The 22,937-nt window shown below is 43.7% G+C and overlaps 1 protein-coding gene across 1 annotated transcript; it reads left to right on the top strand.

The window, feature by feature from the left end:
- Nucleotides 1–21,979: 21,979 nt before the first annotated feature.
- LOC113265764 (ferritin heavy chain-like) lies at nt 21,980–22,558 on the top strand. Its single transcript, XM_044389434.1, has one exon. It carries the CDS (start codon nt 21,989–21,991, stop codon nt 22,556–22,558), a length of 570 nt encoding a protein of 189 aa, XP_044245369.1. The 5' UTR covers nt 21,980–21,988.
- The last annotated feature ends 379 nt before the right edge of the window (nt 22,559–22,937 follow it).

Below are 22,937 nucleotides of genomic sequence, written 5' to 3' on the forward strand. Positions count from 1 at the left end.
CCTGAAAGGGGCTCAGGGGATAAAACGGGCAGAATTCTAGGGGGGTCAGTGTGGTCTCAGGGTCCTAGGAGTCACGGAACTCACGGGGGTGCCTGAGCCCGTGGAGTTCCCAAGCAGTGGAGCAGGGAAACTGCTTATGGTCAGTGAGCCCAGGAGCGGGCTCTCAGCTCAGTTCACCAGAAACCGAGAGCCAGGCCTGATCAGGTCTCTCTGCCTGGGCACCGTGCAGCGGTATGGAACGTGGGGGACCCTCCACCATTCCCTGGGAGGAGCGGGAGGGGTGCGCCCATGACGGGGTAACAGCTCTCAGGGCAGTGGCCCTGTAAAGGACAGTGCAGGGTGACCCTCTGGCTTCCCCTGGGAGGATGGTTGTGGGCACGCACCACGGGAATCTGCAGAGTTTGGCACGCACGAAAGTGAAAACCATTTATCCCGGAGGGTTTTCTAAAGAGAGGGGACCGTGATCTTTCAGCTCTGGGGCTTGAGACTAGAAACAGCCATTTTTATTTTGATCCTTCAAAGAGGCACAGAAAGCCTTCAGGGAACAAAAGCCACACAGAGGACCAGCTTACACTGAGCCCAGCCCCCTAGCAGGGGGCAGTGCAACTCCACCCAGGTAAAGACACCAGAGACTCAGCGCAGCAGGCCCCTACCCCAGAAGACCAACTGGAAGAACAGGTGCACAGCAAGTCTGTGGACCACAAGACTGTAAAACTCCAACGCTAGGCGAAAACAGGGTATAGAATTTGAGGGTTTTTTCTCATAATTCATTTATCTTTCAATCTAAAATTTTCCATTTCTTTTTTCTTTTTCCCTTTTCAACTAGTTTATTTTATCAACTCTGTTTTTAAGTCACTTTTTAACTTTCATTTTTTACATCTACATTTTATAGATATTTTCTTTATTTTTGGCCTCTTTTCAGTCTATTCAATTTTGGTTTTTTGTATACACACACACACACACACACACAAAGTTCTGCTTTCTTTGCAATTTTGGGATTTAATGTCTTCTAATAAACAGACCAAAATACACTGAGGAACGAGTGGATCACCCTGTTTTGTCCACCCTGTGAGATTATATTCTCCCTTTTCCCCTCTTTGTTTTTTGTTTTTGTTTGCTTTTCTGTTTTGGTTTCTGACCTCTTTGGATTTCTCTAGGGTGTATTTTGCTTGGGTCATGGTTGATATTTTTGATTCTGCTCACTCGCTCATCCATTCTCCTCTGGGCAAAATGACCAGAAGGAGGAATTCACAACAAAAGAAAGAACCAGAGGTAATGCTCTCTGCCACAGATCTAATCTATATGGATATAAGTAAGATGTCAGAGATGGAATTCAAGATAAAAACTATAAAGTTCATAGCTGGGCTTGAAAAAAAGCATAAAAGACACTGGAGAATCTCTCAGTGCAGAAATGAGATCTAATCAGGCCAGAATTAAAAATGCTGTAACTGAGGTGCAGTCTAAATTGGACGCTCTGAGAGCTAGGGTAAACGAGGCAGAAGAGACAGAAAGTGATCTAGAAGACAGGTTATGGAAAGGAAGGAAGCTGAGGAAAAGAGAAAAACAACTAACAGCCGATGAGGAGAGGTTTCGAGAAATCAATGATGCCATAAAACGATACAACATCAGAATTATTGGGGTGCATGAGGGTGACGAGAGGGCCAGAAGGTATATTTGAGCAAATCTTAGCTGAGAACTTCCCTAATCTGGGGACAGAAACAGGCATTCAAGTCCAAGAGGTAGAAAGGACCCCTCCCAAAAATCAATAAAAATAGATCAACACCCCAACATATAATAGTGAAGCTTGGAAATTTCAGAGATAAAGAGAAAATCCTGAAAGCAGCTCAAGACGAGTTTCTTAACATACAGAGGAAGGAACATCAGACTAACAGTAGACCTATCCACGGAGACCTGGCAGGCCACAAAGGGCTGGCAGGATATATTCAGGGTACTAAATGAGAAGAACATGCAGCCAAGAATACTTTATCCAGCAAGGCTGTCATTCAGAATGGAAGGAGAGATAAAGAGATTCCAGGGTAGACAGAAACTGAAAGAATATGTGACCACCAAGCCAGCGCTACAAGAAATATTAAGGGGGATCCTGTAAGTGAAGAGAGAGTAACACAGGCCAGAAAGAAACGGAGACAATCTACAGAAACATGGACTTTACAGGCAATACAATGGCACTAAATTTATATTTTTCGATACTCTGAATGTAAATGGACTAAATGCTCCAATCAAAAGACAAACGGTGTCAGATTGGATAAAAAAGCAAGGCCCATCCACATGTTGTCTACAAGACTCATTTTAGACCTAAAGATACCTCCAGCCTGAAAGTGACAGGGTGGAGAACCATTCACCGCACTAATGGACCTCAAAAGAAAGCTGGGGTAGCAATCCTCATATCAGACAAATTAGATTTTAAGCCAAAGACTGTAGTAAGGGATGAAGAGGGACACCAAATCATATTTAAAGGGTCTACCCAATGAGAAGATCTAACCACTATAAATATTTATGCTCCTAATTTGAGAGCAGCCAATTTTATCAAACAATTAATAACCAAAGTAAAGAAACACATTGATGGGGGCACCTGGGTGGCACAGCAGTTAAGCGTCTGCCTTTGGCTCAGGGCGTGATCCCGGCGTTATGGGATCGAGCCCCACATCAGGCTCCTCTGCTATGCGCCTGCTTCTTCCTCTCCCACTCCCCCTGCTTGTGTTCCCTCTTTCGCTGGCTGTCTCTATTTCTGTCAAATAAATAAATAAAATCTTAAAAAAAAAAAAACACATTGATGATAATACATCAAGAGTAGGGGACAACACCCCACTCACAGCAATGGACAAATCATCTAAGCAGAAGATCAACAAAAAAAACCAAGGGCTTTCAATGACACATGGGACCAGATGGACTTCACAGATATATACAGAACATTCCATCCTAAAACAACAGAATACTCATTCTTCTCAAATGCACATGGAACTTTCTCCAGACTAGATCACATACAAGGTCACAAATCAGGTCTTAATTGATACCAAAAGATTGAGATTATTCCCTGCATATTTTCAGAACACAATGCCTTGAAACTTGAACTCAATCACAAGAGGAAATTTGGGAGGAACTCAAACACATGGAGGTTAAAGAGCATCCTGCTAAAGAATGAATGGGTCAACCAGGAAATTAAAGAAGAATTTTTAAAATTCATGGAAACTAATGAGAATGAAAACACAACTGTTCAAAAACCTTTGGGATAGAGCAAGGGCGGTCCTAAGAGGGAAGTATATTGCAATACAAGCCTCTCTCAAAAAATCAGAAAAGTCTCAAATACACAAGCTAACCTTACACTCAAAAGTGCTGGAGAAAGAAGCAAATCAAGCCTAAACCAAGCAGGAGAAGAGAAATAATAAAGACTAGAGCAGAAATCAATGAAATAGAAACCAGAAGAACAATAGAACAGACCGATGAAACTAAAAGTTGGTTCTTTGAAAGAATTAATAAGATTGATAAACATCTGGCCAGACTTATCAAAAAGAAAAGAGAAAGGACCCAAATTAATAAAATTATGAATGAAAGGGGAGAGATCACGATCAACACTAAGGAAATACAATTTAAGAACATATTATGAGCAACTGTACACCAAGAAATTAGGCAATCTGGAAGAAATGGATGCATTCCTGGAAACTTATAAACTGCCAAAACTGAAACATGAAGAAATAGAAAATCGGAACAGACCAATAACCAGCAAAGAAATTGAAGCAGTGATCAAAAACCTCCTAAAAAACAAGAGTCCAGGGCCAGATGGCTTCCCAGGGGACTCCTACCGAACATTGAAAGAGAAATAATACCTATTCCACTGAAGCTGTTTCAAAAAATAGAAAGGAAAGGAAAACTTCCAAACTCGGTCTATGAGGCCAGCATTACCTTGATCCCAAAATCAGACAAAGAGCCCACCAAAAAGGAGACTTACAGACCAATATCCCTGATGAATATGGACGCCAAAATTCTCACCAAGGTCCTAACCAATAGGATCCAACGGTACATTAAAAGGATTATTCACCACGACCAGGAGAGATTTATTCCTGGGATGAAGGAGGGTTCAACATTTGCAAATCAATCAGTGTGATACTTCACATCAATAAAAGAAAAGAACCGTATGATCCTCTCAATTGATGAAGAACAAGCATTTGACAAAATACAGCATCCTTTCTTGATTAAAAGTTTTCACCGTGTAGGGATAGAGGGAACATACCCCAATATCATAAAAACCATCTATGTAAAGCCCACTTTGAACATCATTCTCAATGGGAAAAACTGAGAGCTTTTCCCCTAAGGTCAGGAACATGACAGAGATGCCCACTCTCACCACTGTTGTTCAACACAGTACTAGAAGTCCAGCCTCAGCAATCAGACAACAAAAAGGAATAAAAGGCATTTAAATTGGCAAAAAGAAGTCAAACTCTCACCCTTCACAGATGACATGATAATTTAAGTGGAAAACCCAGAAAACTCCACTCCAAAATTGCTAGAACTCATACAGGAAGTCAGCAACGCGGCAGGATACGAAATCAATGCACAGTAATCAGTGGCATTTCTATACTCTAACAGTGAGACTGAAGAAAGGAAAATTAAGGAATTGTACCAAAAACCGTAAGATACCTAGGAATAATCCTTACCAAAGAGGCAAAGGATCTATACTCAGAAAACTATAGAACACTCATGAAAGAAATTGAGGAAGACACAAAGAGAAGATAAAACATTCCATGCTCATGGATTGGAAGAATAAGTATTGTTAAAATGTCTTTGCTACCCAAAGCAATCTACACATTCAATGCAATCCCCATCAAAATACCATCGACATTTTTCACAGAGCTGGAACGAACAATCCTAGAATTTGTATGGAATCAGAAAAGACCCCAAATAGCCGGGGGAATGTCGAAAAAGAAAACCCAAGCTGGGGGCATCAGAATGCCTGACTTCAAGTTTTATTACAAAGCTATGCTTATCAAGACAGTATGGTACTGGCACAAAAACAGACACATAGATCAATGGAACAGAATAAAGAATCCAGAAATGGACCCTCAACTCTATGGTCAACTAATCTTCGACAAAGCAGGAAAGAATATCCAATGGAAAAAACTGATGCTGGGAAAATTGGACAGCCACATGCAGAAGAATGAAACTGGACCATTGTCTTACACCATGCACAAAGATAAACCCAAAATGGATGAAAGACCTCAATGTGAGACAGGAATCCATCAAAATCCTAGAGGAGAACATAGGCAGTAACCTCTCTGACCTCGACCATGGCAACTTCTCACTAGACACGTCTCCAAAGGCAAGGGAAACAAAAACAAACTTTTGGGACTTCATCAAAATAAAAAGCTTCTGCACGGCAAAGGAAACAGTCAACAGAACTAAAAGGCAACCTACGGAATCAAATAAAGGGCTGGTATCAAAGATGTATAAAGAATTTATCAAACTTAACACCCAAAAACAAAAACTCCAGTCAAGATATGGGCAGAAGACATGAACAGACATTTCTCCAAAGAAGGCGTCCCAATGGCTGACAGACACAGGAAGAAATGCTCCACATCACTTGCCCTCAGAGAAACACAAATCAAAACCACAACGAGCTACCACCTCACACCAGTTAGAATGGCTAAAATGAACAACACAGGGAACAACGAATGTTGGTAAGTTTGTGGAGAAAGGGGAACCCTCTTACACTGTTGGTGGGATTGCAAGCTGGTACAGCCACTCTGGAAAACAGTATGGAGGTTCCTCAAGACGTTACAAATAGAGCTACCCTACGACCCAGCAATAGCACTACTGGGTATTTACCCCAAAGATACAGATGTAGTGAAATGAAGGGGCACCTGCACCCCAATGTTCATAGCAGCAATGTCCACAATAGCCAAACTGTGGAAGGAGCCAAGATGTCCTTTGACAGATGACTGGATCAAGATGTGGTAATATATACAATGGACTATTACTCAGCCATCGGAAAAGATCAATACCTACCATTTACATCAATATGGATGGAACTGGAGGGTATTATTCTAGTGAAATAAGTGAATCAGAAAGACAATTATATTTCACTCACATGTGGAATATAAGTAATAACACAGAGAACAACAGGGGAAGGGAGGGAAAACTGAATGGGAAGAAATCAGAGAGGAAGACAAACCACGAGACTCTTAACTCTGGGAAATGAACTGCGGGTTCTGAAGGGGTGGTGGGTGGGGGGAGGGGGTCACTGGGTGATATGCATTAAGGAGGGCATGTGATGTGATAAGCACTAGGTGTTATTCGCAGCTGATGAATTTTTGAACACTACACGAAACTACTGATGTACTATATGTCGGCTAATTGAATTTAATTAATTCACCACTAGTAAACCTGCAAAACTCTAGCCACCCCACCCTAAGCCCTAATAAAAGCAGAACCCCAGATCTTTGTATGTGCATGCTCTCACACTCTCCTGCTCTCTTTCTCTCTCTCTCCTGCAACCCCGTGTGGTCCCAGACATACCATGTATTCTCCAGGATCTGTGAGTGATAAATTGTGTTGTTTTTCCAAGTTCCCTGATGCTTGTTGCCTCGGTAGGCCTTATAATTGTAAAAAGAACCACAAGGGCTGGTCTAGCTACCACATTGGCTCTGAAAGAGGAAATGCCTGTGAGGGTTCATCTGAGGCCCAGGTGAGTGGCCCCAGGCATTTCATAACATCGCTACTGGTGGGCTGAGCCTGGCACAGAACAACTGGGGTAGCCGGTAGGATGGCATGACTGCTGTTGCCATTAACTGAAGAGAATGCACATTAGCTACGATTGGCTTACTGCCTGACCCGGGTGGGTGACGCCATCTGCGAGAGGAGCCTGGCCTGTTAGAGGTCTGGCATGCTGCTGTGCTTTTGCGTAGAGCCTCTGAGGTGTGTTGCCTGTGGTATCCATCCTAAAATGTCGCTGCTGCTGTACTAATTCAACCATCTCTCCAGAGCAGCAGGATCAAGGCCACAGGGTCAAATGAGACAATTAGACCACGAATCATAAAGGCCTTAATAGAGTATTCATGTGCATGAGGGTCCTTCATGCCTCGAGGCCAAGCAGAGCTAAGGATGATGGACTGAATCCCAAGACTATTGTCACCGTCCCAGGAAAGACTCTTAGCTAAAGGCACAATGTAAGGATGTTCCCATAGGCAAGGAGGGTGGGAGGCCCCCACCAGAGACCACTGTGTCAGTGGGTTGTGCCTGGACTGTCTTAACCCGGAAGTCATAACCTTGCAACAGGAAACCAATGGCACCGTGAAAGGGAAAATACAAATGCAACAGAGGCCTCATGTCTGTGTCCTCACTTTGCTCGTTGTTGTCACTTTTTATCCCCTGACCTGATAGGATACCATGGGCCCAATTCCTGGTGCAATGTTGCAAAAAAAAAAAAATAAATAAATAAATAAATTAAGGGACAAATAGAAGTGTCCTGAACGGCTGGTGCCAGTGCCTGCTGAGGACCTCGAGGAGGTGCGCTAGCTCCTTGATTCATGTAGAGCCCCCTGGAAAATTCCGGGGCATTGCTCAGTGCCACCGCGTACTAACATGCCAAGGCTCTGGCTTTACGCTCTTGAGGCCCCGGGGGCTTTCCCCACAGACCCTGTACGTACTGCACTAGTGTAGGCAGACCCCGATCCCGGGGTGTCAGTTAGGATAACCTGGGAGAGGAGTGCGGCCACCTATAAAGAGGGCTCACAGGGTATCATCCACAATTTTTTCCTGGTAACAACATGTAAGATTAAGGCAGCAGGAGAAAGTCAGGAAGTAGAAACTGTGATCAGAAAGTGTATCTGAAATATTCAAACCTTTCTTAAACACTTTGTGCAGCAGGAAGGAGAGAAAGGAGCTTATAGGCCATTTTGTGTCTTCGGAACAGGCTCTGAGTTGTTACTCATGGCTGCCAACATGCATTAACCTGGCCAGTATCCCTAAAGATCTAAAATCCGTAATCTTGTAAAAGATCCATCTGGTCTATGTGCTTATTTCCTCCGAGATACCAGATCCCGAGCCCCCTCAGCTTTCGCCTGAATGGGGCAGAACCGAGACATGTGCTTCACAATGGTGGCATCCCTGCCACCAACGGAAAAGCTGACAGGGTTCTGGAGGCCTCTTGTGAGGAGAAAGGGGGAGACGGAAGGCAAGGGCCTCTAGAGCCACCAGTATGTGTGCGAGGGCCCTCCCTTTCCTCTCTTGGGTTATTTACTCCCACGCCCGTCCTTCTAGAACAGCAATCACCGCTGAGGCGCACAGCGAATGGAAAACGTCAGACGAGGCTCATCTCAGTGTACAAAATCGGCGCAGTCCAATGGGTTTATCATTTCCATGATCAGCATGACCCCCGCCTTCATTTCCCACCATCAAGGGGCCCCATTTGACCCGGAGTCCAGAGAATTCTTTTTACAGGGCACTCCCCCTAATTACAGGATGGCGCTACTGTATCTTGTTGGAACTGCCGAAACCATCCCAAAGGCCCCGAGGGCACCGACCTGGTTCGTACTTCCGACTCCTGCCGCTCTGCTCCCACTGCCCCAGAAAGGTCTCACTCAAACAAATTTCCCTCAATAGGAAGGGCTCCCTACCCCTTCCCTAATGAACTCTGATCTAATTTTGCCCCTTATCGGAATACACGGGCAAATTTCTACTGGGAATTCTAAAATCTCCTGGTTCCTGACACCTAATCTCTAGACAGCCAGTATCTAAACCACAGGCCCCAAAACTAGCATTTTCCCAACTACAGCCCCCTTTGGCCATCCATCCTCTTGCCACGAAGCTGCCCTTTAACCCCTCCAGCCCCAACCCAGTCTCCACTATTCCCTCTGCTCCCTTCCCTAACCTCAAGGACTGGCAGCCATTTAAACCCTACCCTTGAAAATTGGTGACTCCCCAGGGCTTGTCCCATCTCCCGAGGGCAACTGCCCCTATACCACTCTGAGGGTCCATCGGGACAATAAAAACGCACGGTCCTTTGTGGCCCTATTAGACACCAGGGCCCAAGTCACTGTCATTACACGTGACCCAAGTCGCTGCCAGTCCAGGCAAGTTCTCTAAATTTCTAAAAGGGGAGTCCATCTACCTACAGGGCATTGCCAGTAAAATAATCAAAGGTGTACAAACCCATTCAGATGTAACTACTGGGACCACTCGCCTCAAAAGCCTTCCTCTGGGTGTGGCCCCCCGGCTCTTTTCTTCCCTACCATAGGCATGGATGTACTGACACAATGTCATGCCACATGGAACAAGCCCAGGTTCCTGGCCTTCCTGGTGGGACTTGCCAAATGGACACTGGTGACTTTCCCTCCCCCGGTCAAGATGGTAAACACTCCCGAATACCGACTCAAACAGGGCACTGAAGGCCTACGCTCTGTCATTAAAGATATTCTTGAGACAAGAGTCATTAAGCCCACAATCCCCCCTTTCCAGAACCCCATGTGGACAGTGCTTAAGCTAGCCCCTAGTGAATGGCACCTCACCACTGACTAGCAGAACCTCGCTGCTCAGGTGCCCCAGTTAAGGCTCTAATTCCTAATATTAGAGAATGGATTGAGGACATATAATGGGTGCGAGGAGCATCCTAAATGGTCACTGACCTAGCTAGTATGTTCTATTCTGTTCTTACCATGGAGGAATCCCAGGCCCAAATTGCTTTCACTTTGGAAGGGACTCAGTACACATTTCTGAGATTCCCAGTGGCATAAACAGTCCTGCAACTGCACATAACCTCTGCCACTGGGGTTTAAATACCTTATACTTGGAAACGTGCCAATGTTGGCATTTGATTGTTGACATTATGCTGAGGGGTCCCTCTGAGGAAGAAATATGGGCAGATTTGCACACCCTCACACACTACTTAAACGAATGCAACTGGGCAACTGCCCCTCACAAGATCCAACGCCCAGCCTCATCTGTCAAGTTTCTGGGCATCGTCTAGTCCTCTAAAGGCCAAGAAATTCCCAAACATCAGTTAGTCACCATGAAGCCACCTACTACACTCAGGCACAACACATACTGGGTCTTGCGTTCTGGAGGCAACACATCGCTCACCTCTAATTCTTCACCCTGTATATGCGATCGCACCACGTGTGCCACCGACCACTGGGGCAAGGCCCAGCAGTGTGCTTTGGAAGGTGCCCAGCAGGCAGTCCAGCAAAGACTTACTTTAGTCCCCTGTGGCTCCAAATTTGAAGTCAAGGCCTCAGGCTCCTGGAGTCTCTAAACCAAACATGGGTCTATCCGGCTTCCTATGGAGTTTTGGACTAAGTGCTTATGCCTGGTGACAGCATAATATACTCCGCTTGGGTGCCAGCTTTTGGCATCCTGTTGGGCTCTTTTAGAAGCTGAGGCCCTAACTAGCCGCACCCAGTACGTCTCGGCACACAAGTTCCTATAACGCCCTGGGTTAGAGATGTATCCCAGCAGAAGTTCAGCACGACCATCGATGCCTCCTTGGTAAAACAGAAATGGTACCTTCAGGAAAGGACTAAACCAAACGTCAAAGGCCTTTCCAAATTACAGGATGATATGGCTTCCGCCATGCTGAGCCACTTACTTGAGATCCTTGAGGAAGTAACAGCGGCACCCCTGCTTCCTCCTCCTCTGACTACTTGGGAAGCTCCTTGGGACTAAATGTCCGAGACGGACGAGGAGTTGGTACTCTTCATGGACGGCAGCACCACCACTCCGCACAATGCAGCCCACCGGGGAGCCACAGCATTCCACCTGGCCCCAGGTACCTCTCCAGTCAAGAAGGGCACTCCCAGCTCACGCCAACTGGCTGAACTGGTAGCTGTTCACCTAGTCCTTAGGGACACCATAAAATGGGGACTTTTACAGATCCACATTACCAAAGGTTTCTGGGCTGTTCCTAATGGTGTTATGGGTTTGGTCTGGCCAATGGCTAAGGGACAGTTTTCTCATACTAGCCCAACGGGGGTGCCAAGATATAAAAGGAATTAGAGTCTCCAATTCCTATCATTGTTAGTCACATTTCTGCACAACTAACCACTCTACACCAAAAGACATTTTCAACAGTATAACAGACTCTCTCAGTTGGTTAAGTGGCCGGCTCTTGGTTTCAGCTCACATCATGATCTCAGGGTCCTGGAATCAAGCCCTATGTCAGGCACCATGCTCAGTGCAAAGTCAGCTTCAGGGGTCTCTCCCTCTGCCCCTCCCCCACCTTGCTTGTCTCTCTCTCTCTCTAAAATAATCTTTTGGCTTTTTAAAGATTTTATTTATTTGTCAGAGAGAGAGAGAGAGAGAGAAAGAGCACAAGCACAGGGAGCAGCAGGCAGAAGGAGAAGCAGGCTCCCCGCTGAGCAAGGAGCCCAATGCAGGACTCGATCCCAAGACCCTGGGATCATGACCTGAGCCGAAGGCAGACATGTAACCGACTGAGTGACCCACGTGTCCCTAAAATAATCTGTAAAAAAATATTTTTAAAAACCACAACAATATCACAGACTCCCTCACTAAATCCTCCACAATCTGCCCAGTACAGTTGGTCAGGGTACTGACCCTTGCCAACAGCTCGCAAAGCGGACCCCCATAACCTTGGGTCATGGGGAATTCATGCTTTAATAACTTGGGCTCCAGTGAGGGGACTCCTCCTCTCCTCAGCAGCAGCTGAGGCTGTGACAGGTAAGTGCATGCTCTGCTCCCAAACCAAACAATGGAGGCTATCTACATGGGGACATGTCCCCTGGAGAAGCAAACTATCCTCCCTCTGGCACACTGATTTCATCCACCTCCTGCCCTCTGCTGCCGAGGCTTCCAGATATGCCATCACAACCATCAATACTTACACGGGACTCCTCTTGGTGACCCCACCTGGAATTCCTTCCTCCTTACTAAAATTTATTCTTGTTCCCTTCTGACTGCCAGACACATTGACTCTGACCAGGGTACCCACTTTACCTCCTGGGAGGCTTAATGATGGGCTCTCCAAATAAGATTCTTTGCAACTTCTATCTATGCGACCACCCCCAGGTGGCTAGCCTCCTTGAGCACCCTAACAGCCTTCTTAAAGAGACACTACTTAAATTACTTTCAAGCAAGTAGTCCCCTAAATGGATCAAACTCTTGCCCAGCCCCTCATCTTGCTTAATTCTGACCCCCGGGGCCTTCATACCTCACATACCAATTATTATACACCCTCCAAAATCCCACATTTGGTCATCTCTGGCAATTCTCAAGCTTTTGCATTACAAGACAATGTGCTTTTTATTTTGTCCTCTGACTCTACTGCCCCTTCGACTAGGATTTTTCAATCATCTCACCATCTGCTTCATGCTGGCAACCTGACTGAGGGCGTAGAGTCCAATAAGATTCCTTCACCACTGAATGTCCCCCAAGACAAAAGCCACCAGGTTAGTGCAAGATCATTTCTTTGGAAACACTGACAACAGTGAGGACTTCCCAAAAGAAGCCACCTCCATGCTGGCCACCTTCACTGAGCATAGTGGTTATAAGGGCTAGCTAATGAGACTCAGTTCCCTTACTAATTGATAGGTAGTATAAATGATCACCCTGCAACTAACCAGTGACAGAGTTTAGGTGACTGAAAGAGGGAAAGAGACTCTCTAGTTGGTAGACATGAGCCATATTTGGAAGTCAGGGCCTTATCCCACACTAGACAAGGTAACCCAGTACTTTCTCCACCAAGAACCACCTCACTCAGCCAGTAATCAATACACAAATAGATCATGCAAAACGAACCCAACCCAACCTCCTGTTCTGTATGCCTATGGTTATTCTTACTGCTTTGTATGACTGGGTGATAGGGTTACTTGGTAGGCCCCTCAGGCCTAACCACCACAGACAGATACAGTGCTGGAACAATACCACTCCAGCCTACAACTGCACGACAAGAAAAGTAGGCCTCCATTTTAGAGTGAACTTAGCAGAACATGCAATGTGTACTAATATTTTCTGGGAACAATGGGCTAAACGTACTGCCCTGATGGAATAGGAGGAGGACCCACTGGAACATTATCTTGCAGAATTCGCCAGGTGGTTGCTGACCGACCCTACCCTATACCAGGAGGCCGCTCAGACCATTAGGATGTTCCTAATGCAGGGCAGCACTCTATCATATTTTCCCATTACAGCAAGCCAAAGTGTGCCCTCAGAACCAGACAGCTCTCGTGCCTACAAATACCACAAGTTGTTAATATCCTCACCCTTAATTCTGATGCCTCAGCACCACATGGTAGATTGTAGTGTAAGCACCTGACAGGCTGGTTTGGTTTTGTTTTTTACTGTAACCCAAGTGCCTGACATTGAGCTTTTGATTGCTGAAGCAGCCACAAACACATCCTAAATAAACACATTGCCAGCTACATGACTAGAGAACCAGGCTGCCCCACCCCTAAAGTTTCCTTTGTTCTAGAGATCTCTGGTTGATTTCAGTAACTTACCACTTGACTATTTTTCTCTTCCCACATTTTAATTCCCACTCTTACATTTTAAATTCACCAATAAAGAGTGAATCAATGAAACCCTAGGCACCCACGCTAGACCACCGTAGCATAGAACCTCAGGCCCGCACGCTTTCTTTCTCCACCTACAACCTCACTGTGTGGCCCCAGGCAGGCCATGTACCCTCCAGGACTTGTGAATAAGAAACATTTTTCCCCCCAAATTTCCCTGATGGTTGTTGCTGATTCACAAACGTAAGAACCACAAGGGGCCAGTCCAGCCACAATATTGGCTTTGAATGGGGAAATGTCTGTGAGGGGTCATCGCAAATAGATGGGTCCAGGTGAGTGCCCCAGGCATTTCTAGCCAATAGCATCATGATAGATAGGCTGAGACTGACCCCAAACAGTAGAGCAGCCCTCACCACCAAGACTTCTGCTATTCACCTTCCTTGTGTAGTGGTTCTTCCACACTTCTCCTTGGGTGAAACTGGTCATTTGATAAGCAGTAAATGATCATGGGGTCACTGTCAGTCTAGAACTTTCCGCCAAGAAAGTCACAGTCTCTGGCCACATGTGACAGAGGAATCATCTGAGGTCCTTCCAGAATAAAGAGTACAACGGGGGTACTGGATATTTGAACCATACGTGCTCAATCATAAAATAACTGTCAGGAGTATTGAGGACCAATGATAATCCCTATTGCTCTGTGTCAGTTTCTACACAAAATGAGTATGAGTCTGTTGCTAGCCACTGAATGCAGAACACAGACCCCAAAAATTATCTGACATACCACCCCACCCTCACCTCCAGATTCAAAAATTGGGTGTGAAGAATTATGGTCCATTTGAGAAGCATTGCCTTAGTTAAGCCAAATAGGTACATATAACCAATAAACGATCACTTGGGACTTACGTACACCAAATGGTTGAGAGATGGCATGGGGAGATGATCTTAACCTCACAAAACACAGTCTAGTTCAAAACAAGCATACACAAATATCATGGTTACTGGAGTACTGACCAAGAAAAATAGCTTGGGAGAGAGATGCTAAATAACTCCCAGAAAACATTTTAATCCTGTGTGGAAAAGCAATCTGAGTATCTCTTCTACTCTTGGGATAAAATATTCATTAGGCTCAATGAAAAACAATGAGAGGCCACAACCTTATAAGGAAATGTCACCTACAAATCAGATCAGTGGAACGTAAATCAAGAACAAAAAAAGGCTGGGAAGATGGCGGAGGAGGAGCCTAAGCTCGCCTCGTCCCACCGTCAAACCCATACAACAATCACATCAGCGTAAATAGCCCAGAAAATGACCTGAAGACTGGCAGAACAAAGTCCACAACTAAAGGTAGAGAAGCCACATCAAAGAAGGAAGGGAAGGCTAGGATGTAGTTTGGGAGGGAAATATGGACCATGGCCATCCATGGTGGGGAAGGAGCTGGTGGCATCGAGAAGGGTAAAAAACAAAAAACAAAACAAAACACCAGACTACCGTACCAGGGAGCCCTCACGGGAAAGACAAATCCCCATAATGTTTGGCTTTTTGAAAGCAAGAGGGGCTGAATTTTGTGAGTTCCTACATCAGCAGGACTTAAAGCCTGGAATTTTAAAAATGTGCAGCCTCAGCTCTGGGACGGCTGGGAGGGCCTTAGGAAGTGAAGGCCCACCCTTAAAGAGACAGCAGGGAAAACAGCCCATGGAGATACAATTTAGAACCAGCAGTCTGAAAAACGCCAGGGACAGAAAGGAGGGTGAGTGCTTTACCCATCTTGGAACATGTCCTAGAGAGGCAAGGATCATGAGGAGACCTCACCAGGAACAAAGGAGATGGCAAGTGCCATTTCCCTCCTCTGCCCCTCCCTAGAATAAACACATGGCCACCTGTGAGAACCAGAGCTGTACCAATAGTCACTACTTAACTTGCTTACACCAAGCCCTGCCCCCCACACTTCAGTGCATCCACCCTTCCCAGTCACGTTTGCCTCAGTCACAGCACAGCAGGTCCCCTTCCCCAGAAGATGGATATAAACCCCACCAACACCTTATGTTCCAACCACACATTTTGCTGGACCTCCGTTCCACCGGTGGTGGTGGCAGTGGCAGGTCTCATTTTGCAAGAACAGTGCATAGCTTATTAAAACAGTCCTCACCCAGCCAGGGACCAAACACTGTCTGCGACAGGCAAAGAGAGCTTCTGCAGACAGCTGGACTGAAGGAAAAAAGAGGCCAGGACACAACAACAGAGCCAATGCGCCACACATCAGAAACACTTCCTGAAGCGCCAGGTCCTGGGAAACAGGTGGCACGGCACTGCAGGGCACTCTAGGACCTCTTCTTCATAAGGCCATTACTATCAAGAGCAGGAGAAGTAGCTGACTTGTGTAACACACAGAAACAGGCACAGAGAATTAGATAAAATGAGGAGACAGAGAAATATGGCAAAAATGAAAGAAAAAGACCAAATCACAGCAAGAGACTTAAATGAGATGGATATTAAGTAATATGCCTGATAGAGAACTTAACATAATGATCATAAGGATACACACTGGACTTGAGAAGAGAGAAGAGGACATCAGTGAGACCCTTAACACAGAGATTAAAAAAGAACCAGAGATTAAGAACACAATAAGTGAAATTAAAAATAAACCTAATAGAATAGCAGGCCAGAGGAAGAAGAGGAATGAATTAATGACCCGGAAGACAGAATAACGGAAAGTACTCAAGCAGAACAAATTAGAGGAAAAAATTATGCAAATTGCGAATAGTCTTAGGGAACCCAGTGACTCCATTGAGCATAACAACATTAGCATTACAGGGATGCCAGAAGAAAAAGAAGAGAGAAAAGAGGGCAGAAAATTTATTTGAAGGAAAAATAGCTCAAACTTCTCTAATCTGGGAAGGAAAGAGACACCTGGATCCAGGCGGCGCCGAGATTCCCACAACAAAATCAATGGAAGGAGGTCCACAGCAAGACACGTAGTAATTAAAATGGCAAAAAGTAGTAATAAAGAAATAAATTTTAAAGCAGCAAGAAAAAAAAGACAGTTACATACAAGGGAAACCCCATATGGTTCAGTGGATTTTCAGCAAAACCTTTGCAGGCAAGAAGGGAATGACATGATATATTCAAAATGCTGAAAGGGAAAAATCTGCAACCAAGAATACTCTATCCAGCAAGGGTATCATTCAGAATAGAAGAAGAGATAAAGAGTTTCCTAGACAAACAAAAACTAAAGGAATTCATGCCCACTAACCCAGCCCTATAAGAAATATTAAAGGTGACCCTTTGAGAGGAAACACCATGAATGAGAGTAGGAAAAATACGTATATCTGTAAGAATCAGTCAAGGGAAGCACAAAATAAAAGGATGTAAAGTAGGACACCATATACCTAACACATGGGAGGAATAAAAGTAAAGACGGGGGTCAAACTCAAACAACCGTCACCTTACTGTAGACTACTATATGCAGAAGATGTTATATACAACCTTAATGGTAACTGCAAATCGAAGACCAGTAATAGATAAGAATAAAGAGAAAGGAATCCAAGTATATCACTAAAGAAAACCAGCAAACCATGGAAGAGAGCAAGAGAAAGTTCAGAGAAAATCTATAGAAACAAGGACAAAACAAGTAACAAAAGGGCAATAAATACCTATCAGTAATTACTTTGAATGTAAATGGGCTACATGCTCAATCAAAAGACACAGGGTGACAGAATGGATAAAAAACAAGACCCATCTATATGCTGCCTATAAGAGACTCATTTCAGACCTAAAGACACCTGCAGATTGAAAGTGAGGGGATGGCAAAACATTTATCATGCAAATGGAAGGCAAAAGAAAGCTGGGGTAGCAATACTTATATCACACAAAATAGACTTTAAAACAAAAACCATAACAAGAGATAAAGGACACTATATAAAAATAATGGGGACAATCCAAAAAGAAGATATAACAAATTATAATAAATATTTACACACCCAACATGGGAGCAAACACACAAAACAGTTAATAACAAACATAAAGGAATTAATCAATAGTAATATAATAAGAGTAGGGGACATTAACACCCCACTCACATCAATGGACAAATCATCCAAACAGAAAATCAACAAGGAAACAGTGGCTTGGAATGATACCCTGGACAGATAGATTTAACAGATATATTCAGAACATTCCATCCTAAAACAGAATACAAATTTTAGTTCAACTTTAAACTTACCTGAGCATCACAAACCAATAATTTAAGAACAATACTCATCATTCTCTTCAAGTGCACGTGGAACATTCTCTAGAACAGATCACATAGTAGGCCACAAAGTAAGTCTCAAAAATTCAAAAAGAACGAAGTTGTTCCATGCATCCTTTCTGACCACGGTGCTATGAGGCTAGAAATCAACCACAAGAAAATATCTGGAAAGAGCACAGATACATGAAAATTAAATAATATGCTACTAGATGATGAATGGGTCAACCAAGAAATCAAAGAAATCAAAAAGTACATGGAAACAAATGAAAATAAAAATACAATGATCCAAAATCTTTGGGACGCAGCAAAAGTGGCTCTAAGAAGGAAGTTTATAGCAATATAGGACTACCTCAAAAAGAAAAATCTCAAATAAACAACCGAAGCTTATACCTAATGGAGCTAGAAAAAGAAAAACGAACAAAACCCAAAACCAGTAGAAGGAAGGAAATAATAAAGATTACAACAGAAAAAAAAAATTGTACAGAAACCAAAAAAATAACAAACCAGATTGCTTAAACCAGGAGCTGTTTCTTTGAAAGTCAAAAAAATTGATAAAGTTCTAGCCAGACTCCTTCAAAAAAGAAAGAGAGAGAGGCGGGGGGGAGGGGACTCAAACAAAATCACAATTGAGAGGAGAAATAACAACCAACACCACAAATATACAATTAAGAGATTATAAAAAATTATATGCCAACAAATTGGACAACCAAAAGAAATGTATAAATCTCTAGAAACACATAATCTAGCAAGGAAATTGAATAAGTAATCAAAAAACTTAAAAAACAGAAGTCCAGGACCAGACGGCTTCACAGGTGAATTCTACCAAACATTTAAAAGAAGAATTAATATGTATTCTTCTCAAACTATTCCAAAAAATAGAACAGAAAGACAAATTTCCCAATACATTCTGTGAGGTCAGCATTACCCTGATATCAAAACCAGATAAAGATACCACAAAAAAAGATAACTACAGGCCAATATCTCTGATGAACATAGATACAAAAATCCTCAACAAAATATTTGCAAACTGAATCCAACAATATATTTTAAAAAAATCATTCACCACAATCAAGTGGAATGTATTCCAGGGATGCAGGGGTGGTTCAATATTCACAAATCAATCAACGTGATACATCACATCAATAAAAGGGAAAAAATGATCATTTCAATAGATGCAGAAAAAGCATTTGGCAAAGTACAACATCCACTCATGATAAAAACCTTCAACAAAGTAGGTTTAGAGGGAACATATCTCAACATAATAAAGTCCTTGTATGAGAAACCCGCAGCAAACATCATACTCAATGGGGAAAAACAGAGCACTTCCCCTAAGGTCAGGCACAAGACAAGGATGTCCACTCTCACCACTTTTATTCAACATAGTACTGGGAGTCCTAGCCACAACAATCAGACAAGAAAAAGACTTAAAAGGTATCCATACTGGTAAAGAAGAAGTAAAACTCTCACTATTGCCAGATGACATGATATTGTAATATAAAAAACCCTAAAGACTCCACCAAAAAACTATTAGAACTTATAAATGAATTCTGTAAAGTTACAGGATACAAAAATCAACACACAGAAATCTGTTGCATTTCTATATACTAATAATGAAGCAACAGAAACAGAATTTAAGAAAACAATCCCATTTGCAATGCACCAAAAACAAAAAAACAAAACCCTAGAAATAAACTTAACCAAGAAGTTCAAAGACCTATACTCTGAAAACTATAAAACACTGATAAAAGAAACTGAAGAAGACACAAAGAAATGGAAAGACATTCCATGCTCATGCGTTGGAAGAACAAATTTTGTTAAAATGTCTATCAACAGATTTAATGCCATCCCTATCGAAATACTAAGAGCATTTTTCACAGAGCTGGAACAAAAAATCCTATAATTTGTATAGACTACAAAAGAGCCTGAATAGCCAAAACAATCTTGAAAAAGAACAATGAAACGGAGGTATCACAATTACAGACTTAAAGTTATAATACAAAGCTGTAGTATCAAAACAGCATGGTACTGGCACAAAAACAGACACATAAATCAATGGAACAGGATAGAAAACCCAGAAATAAACCCACAATTATATAATCAATTAATCTTCAACAAAAGACACAAGAGTATGCAATGGGGGAAAAAAACACTGTCTCTTCAACAAATGGTGTTGGGAAAACTGGAGAGCAACATGCAAAAGAATGAAACTGGACCGTTTTCTTACATTATACACAAAAATAAATTCAAAATGGATTAAAGACCTAAATGTGAAATCTGAAACCTTAAAAATCCTTGAAGAAAACACAGGCAGTAATCTTTCAGACATCAGCTGTAGCAACATTTTTCTAGGTAGGTCTCCTGAGGCAAGGGAAACAAAAGCAAAAATAAACTATTCAACTTCACCAAAATAAAAAGCTCCTGCACAGCGAAGGGAACAATCAACAAACTAAGGCAACCCTACTCAATGGGAGAAGATATTTGCAAATGATCTATAAAGGGTGAGTATCCAAAATATATAAAGAACTGATACAACTCAACATCCAAAAAACAAGCCAATTTAAAAATGGGCGGAAGATGTGAATAGACATTTCTCCAAAGAAGGTAACAGATGGCCAATAGACACATGGAAAGATGTTCAACATCACTCATCACCAGTGAAATGCAAATGAAAACCACAACGCGATATCATTTCACACATGTCAGACTGGCTAAAAATCAAAAACATGAGAAACAACAAGTATTGCGAGGATGTGGAAATAAAGGAACCCTCTTCAACTGTTGGTGCGAATACAAACTGGTACAGCCACTGTGGAAAACAGTACGGAATTTCCTCAAAAAGTTAAAAATAGAACTACCCTACAATCCAGCAATTACACTACTATTTACCCAAAGGATATGAAAATACTGATTCGAAGGGATACATGCACCCCAGTGTTACAGCAGCATTATCAACAATAGCCAAATTATGAAACAGCCCAAACATCCACCGACTGATGAATGGCTAAAGATGTGGTATATATGTACAATGGAAGATTATTCAGCCATAAAAAAAAATGAAATTTTGCCATTTGCAACAACATGGATGGAGCTAGAGAGCATAATGCTAAGTGAAATACGTCAGAGAAAGACAAATACCATATGATTTCATTCATACGTGGAATTTAAGAAACGAAACAGATGATCATGGGGGAAAAACAAAAAAGAGGGCAAACCATAAAACAGACTATTAAATACAGAGAACAAACTGAGGGTTACTGGAGGTAAGATGGGCAGGTGGGTGGATTAAGTGGGTGATGGGTATTAAGGAGGGCACTTGTGATGAGCACTGGGTGTTGTATGTAAGTGATGAATTGCTAATTCTACACCTGAAACTAATATTACACTGCATGTTAACCGGAATTTAAATTAAAACTTGAAAAAAAAAAAAGAAAAAAGAAAAATGGCAAGCTTTTGGAATTAGCCATCCTACCTGCAAGCCCCAAACCATGTATTCCAAAAAACAGAATGCTCTGTAATTGACACACTCTGCCCTCCCATTTAGATGAGAAGCCTATTAGTGAAACAGACATCACAACCGTAGGTTAGATCTATGTTAATTACCTAAGCTAATTAAACAAGCCCTTTATTACTAAATAGGAATGTGCAAAGTTTCAAGTATTCCAGGAAAGTGAAAGAGAAAATCATGACAAACCAGACAATTATATATATAAGTTAATTATATATATACACATTACGGGAGAAAAAGAACTTTATCAAAAAAATCTGAATGTTTTCAGAATTTTAAGAAGGACAATGGGGTTTTAATGAGAACAGGGTGTTATAAAAGGGAGTAATCTGAAAGCAGGAGAGAGTCCTTGGAAAATAGAAATAGTGTTGCAAAATTAAAAATTTAATAGATTTCAGGTGCTCAACGCAGAGTCGCCCTGCCTCACCCAGGCTTGCTTTGACGGCGGAACCTGGAACACTGCGCTCGCTCGTGCCTGCCCCCCTTTCCTGCTTCTCCCCTTCCTTCCCAGACCCCCTACTTCCTCCCCCAGCAACGTAACGGATCCTCTCCCCCGCCCCCCCCCCCCCCCCCCCCCCGCGTAACGAACCCGACTTCGTATCTCAACCCAGAGCTGCGGCTGGACCCCACCGTCATCTGAGGGTGCCCTCCTCTCCCGCTCAGACAGTGCCCCGAGGTCCCTGCCACCGTCACCGGCCTCCCTCGTCGCCTTGACCCGTCGCGACCGACCTCGGCCCCGCAGCCCTCGCTGCCGTTGCCTTGATGCCCGGGCCGCCAGCCATGGCCACTGCACCGCTCTCACAAGTGCGCCAGAACTACCACCCCGACTGCGAGGCCGCCATCAACAGCCAGATCAGCCTGGAGCTCTACGCCTCCTACGTGTACCTGTCCATGGCCTTCTACTTCGACCGCGACGATGTGGCCTTGAAGAACTTCGCCCAGTTCTTCCTGCGCCAGTCCCACGAGGAGACCGAGCACGCCGAGAAGCTGATGCAGCTGCAGAACCAGCGCGGGGGCCGCATCCGCCTCCGAGACATCAAGAAGCCAGATCGCGATGATTGGGGGAGCGGCCTGGAGGCGATGGAGTGCGCCTTGCACCTGGAGAAGAGCGTGAACCAGAGCCTGCTCGACCTGCACCAGCTGGCCACCGACAAGAACGACGCCCACCTGTGCGACTTCCTGGAGAGCCACTACCTGCACGAGCAAGTCAAGTCCATCAAAGAGCTGGGGGGCTATGTCACCAACCTGCGCAAGATGCGGGCCCCGGAAGACGGCATGGCGGAGTACCTCTTCGACAAGCTCACCCTGGGTGACAGCGACAATAAGAACTGAGTTGGGACTGTTTTCCCTATAGCCACAGGGTGCATGGTGATCACCTGGTTTCTCTGATCACCATGCCGAGCATGCATATTGCAGTGTTGCCTTTGCAAAAGGTTCCAGTTTTTTTCTCCCAGTTTTGCCATAAATAAATAAAGTTGTTTGGTTTCAATAAAGTTATTTGGTTCCTAAATAAAAAAAGGTCTCTGGTTGATTCGCATTCAAATCTCTCACCTTTTAAGTTTTAAAACAGGTATCCAGGAGTCTCTCCACCTACCCAACTCCATCTATATGCAGCTCAGGATCTCGGAAGATGGGGGGAGAAGGTATTCCATGGGACCCTGGAAAACGGAAATCAGTCTCCCCTTTATAAATGATGTGGGGGCAGGAGGTG

The sequence above is a fragment of the Ursus arctos genome, chromosome X (genome assembly GCF_023065955.2).
Source record: "Ursus arctos isolate Adak ecotype North America chromosome X, UrsArc2.0, whole genome shotgun sequence".
NCBI classification, from domain to species: Eukaryota; Metazoa; Chordata; class Mammalia; order Carnivora; family Ursidae; genus Ursus; species Ursus arctos.

Excerpts from the sequence above, each read along its gene's own strand:
- LOC113265764 (XM_044389434.1), top strand. The coding sequence starts at position 21,989 with ATGCCCGGGCCGCCAGCCATGGCCACTGCACCGCTCTCACAAGTGCGC.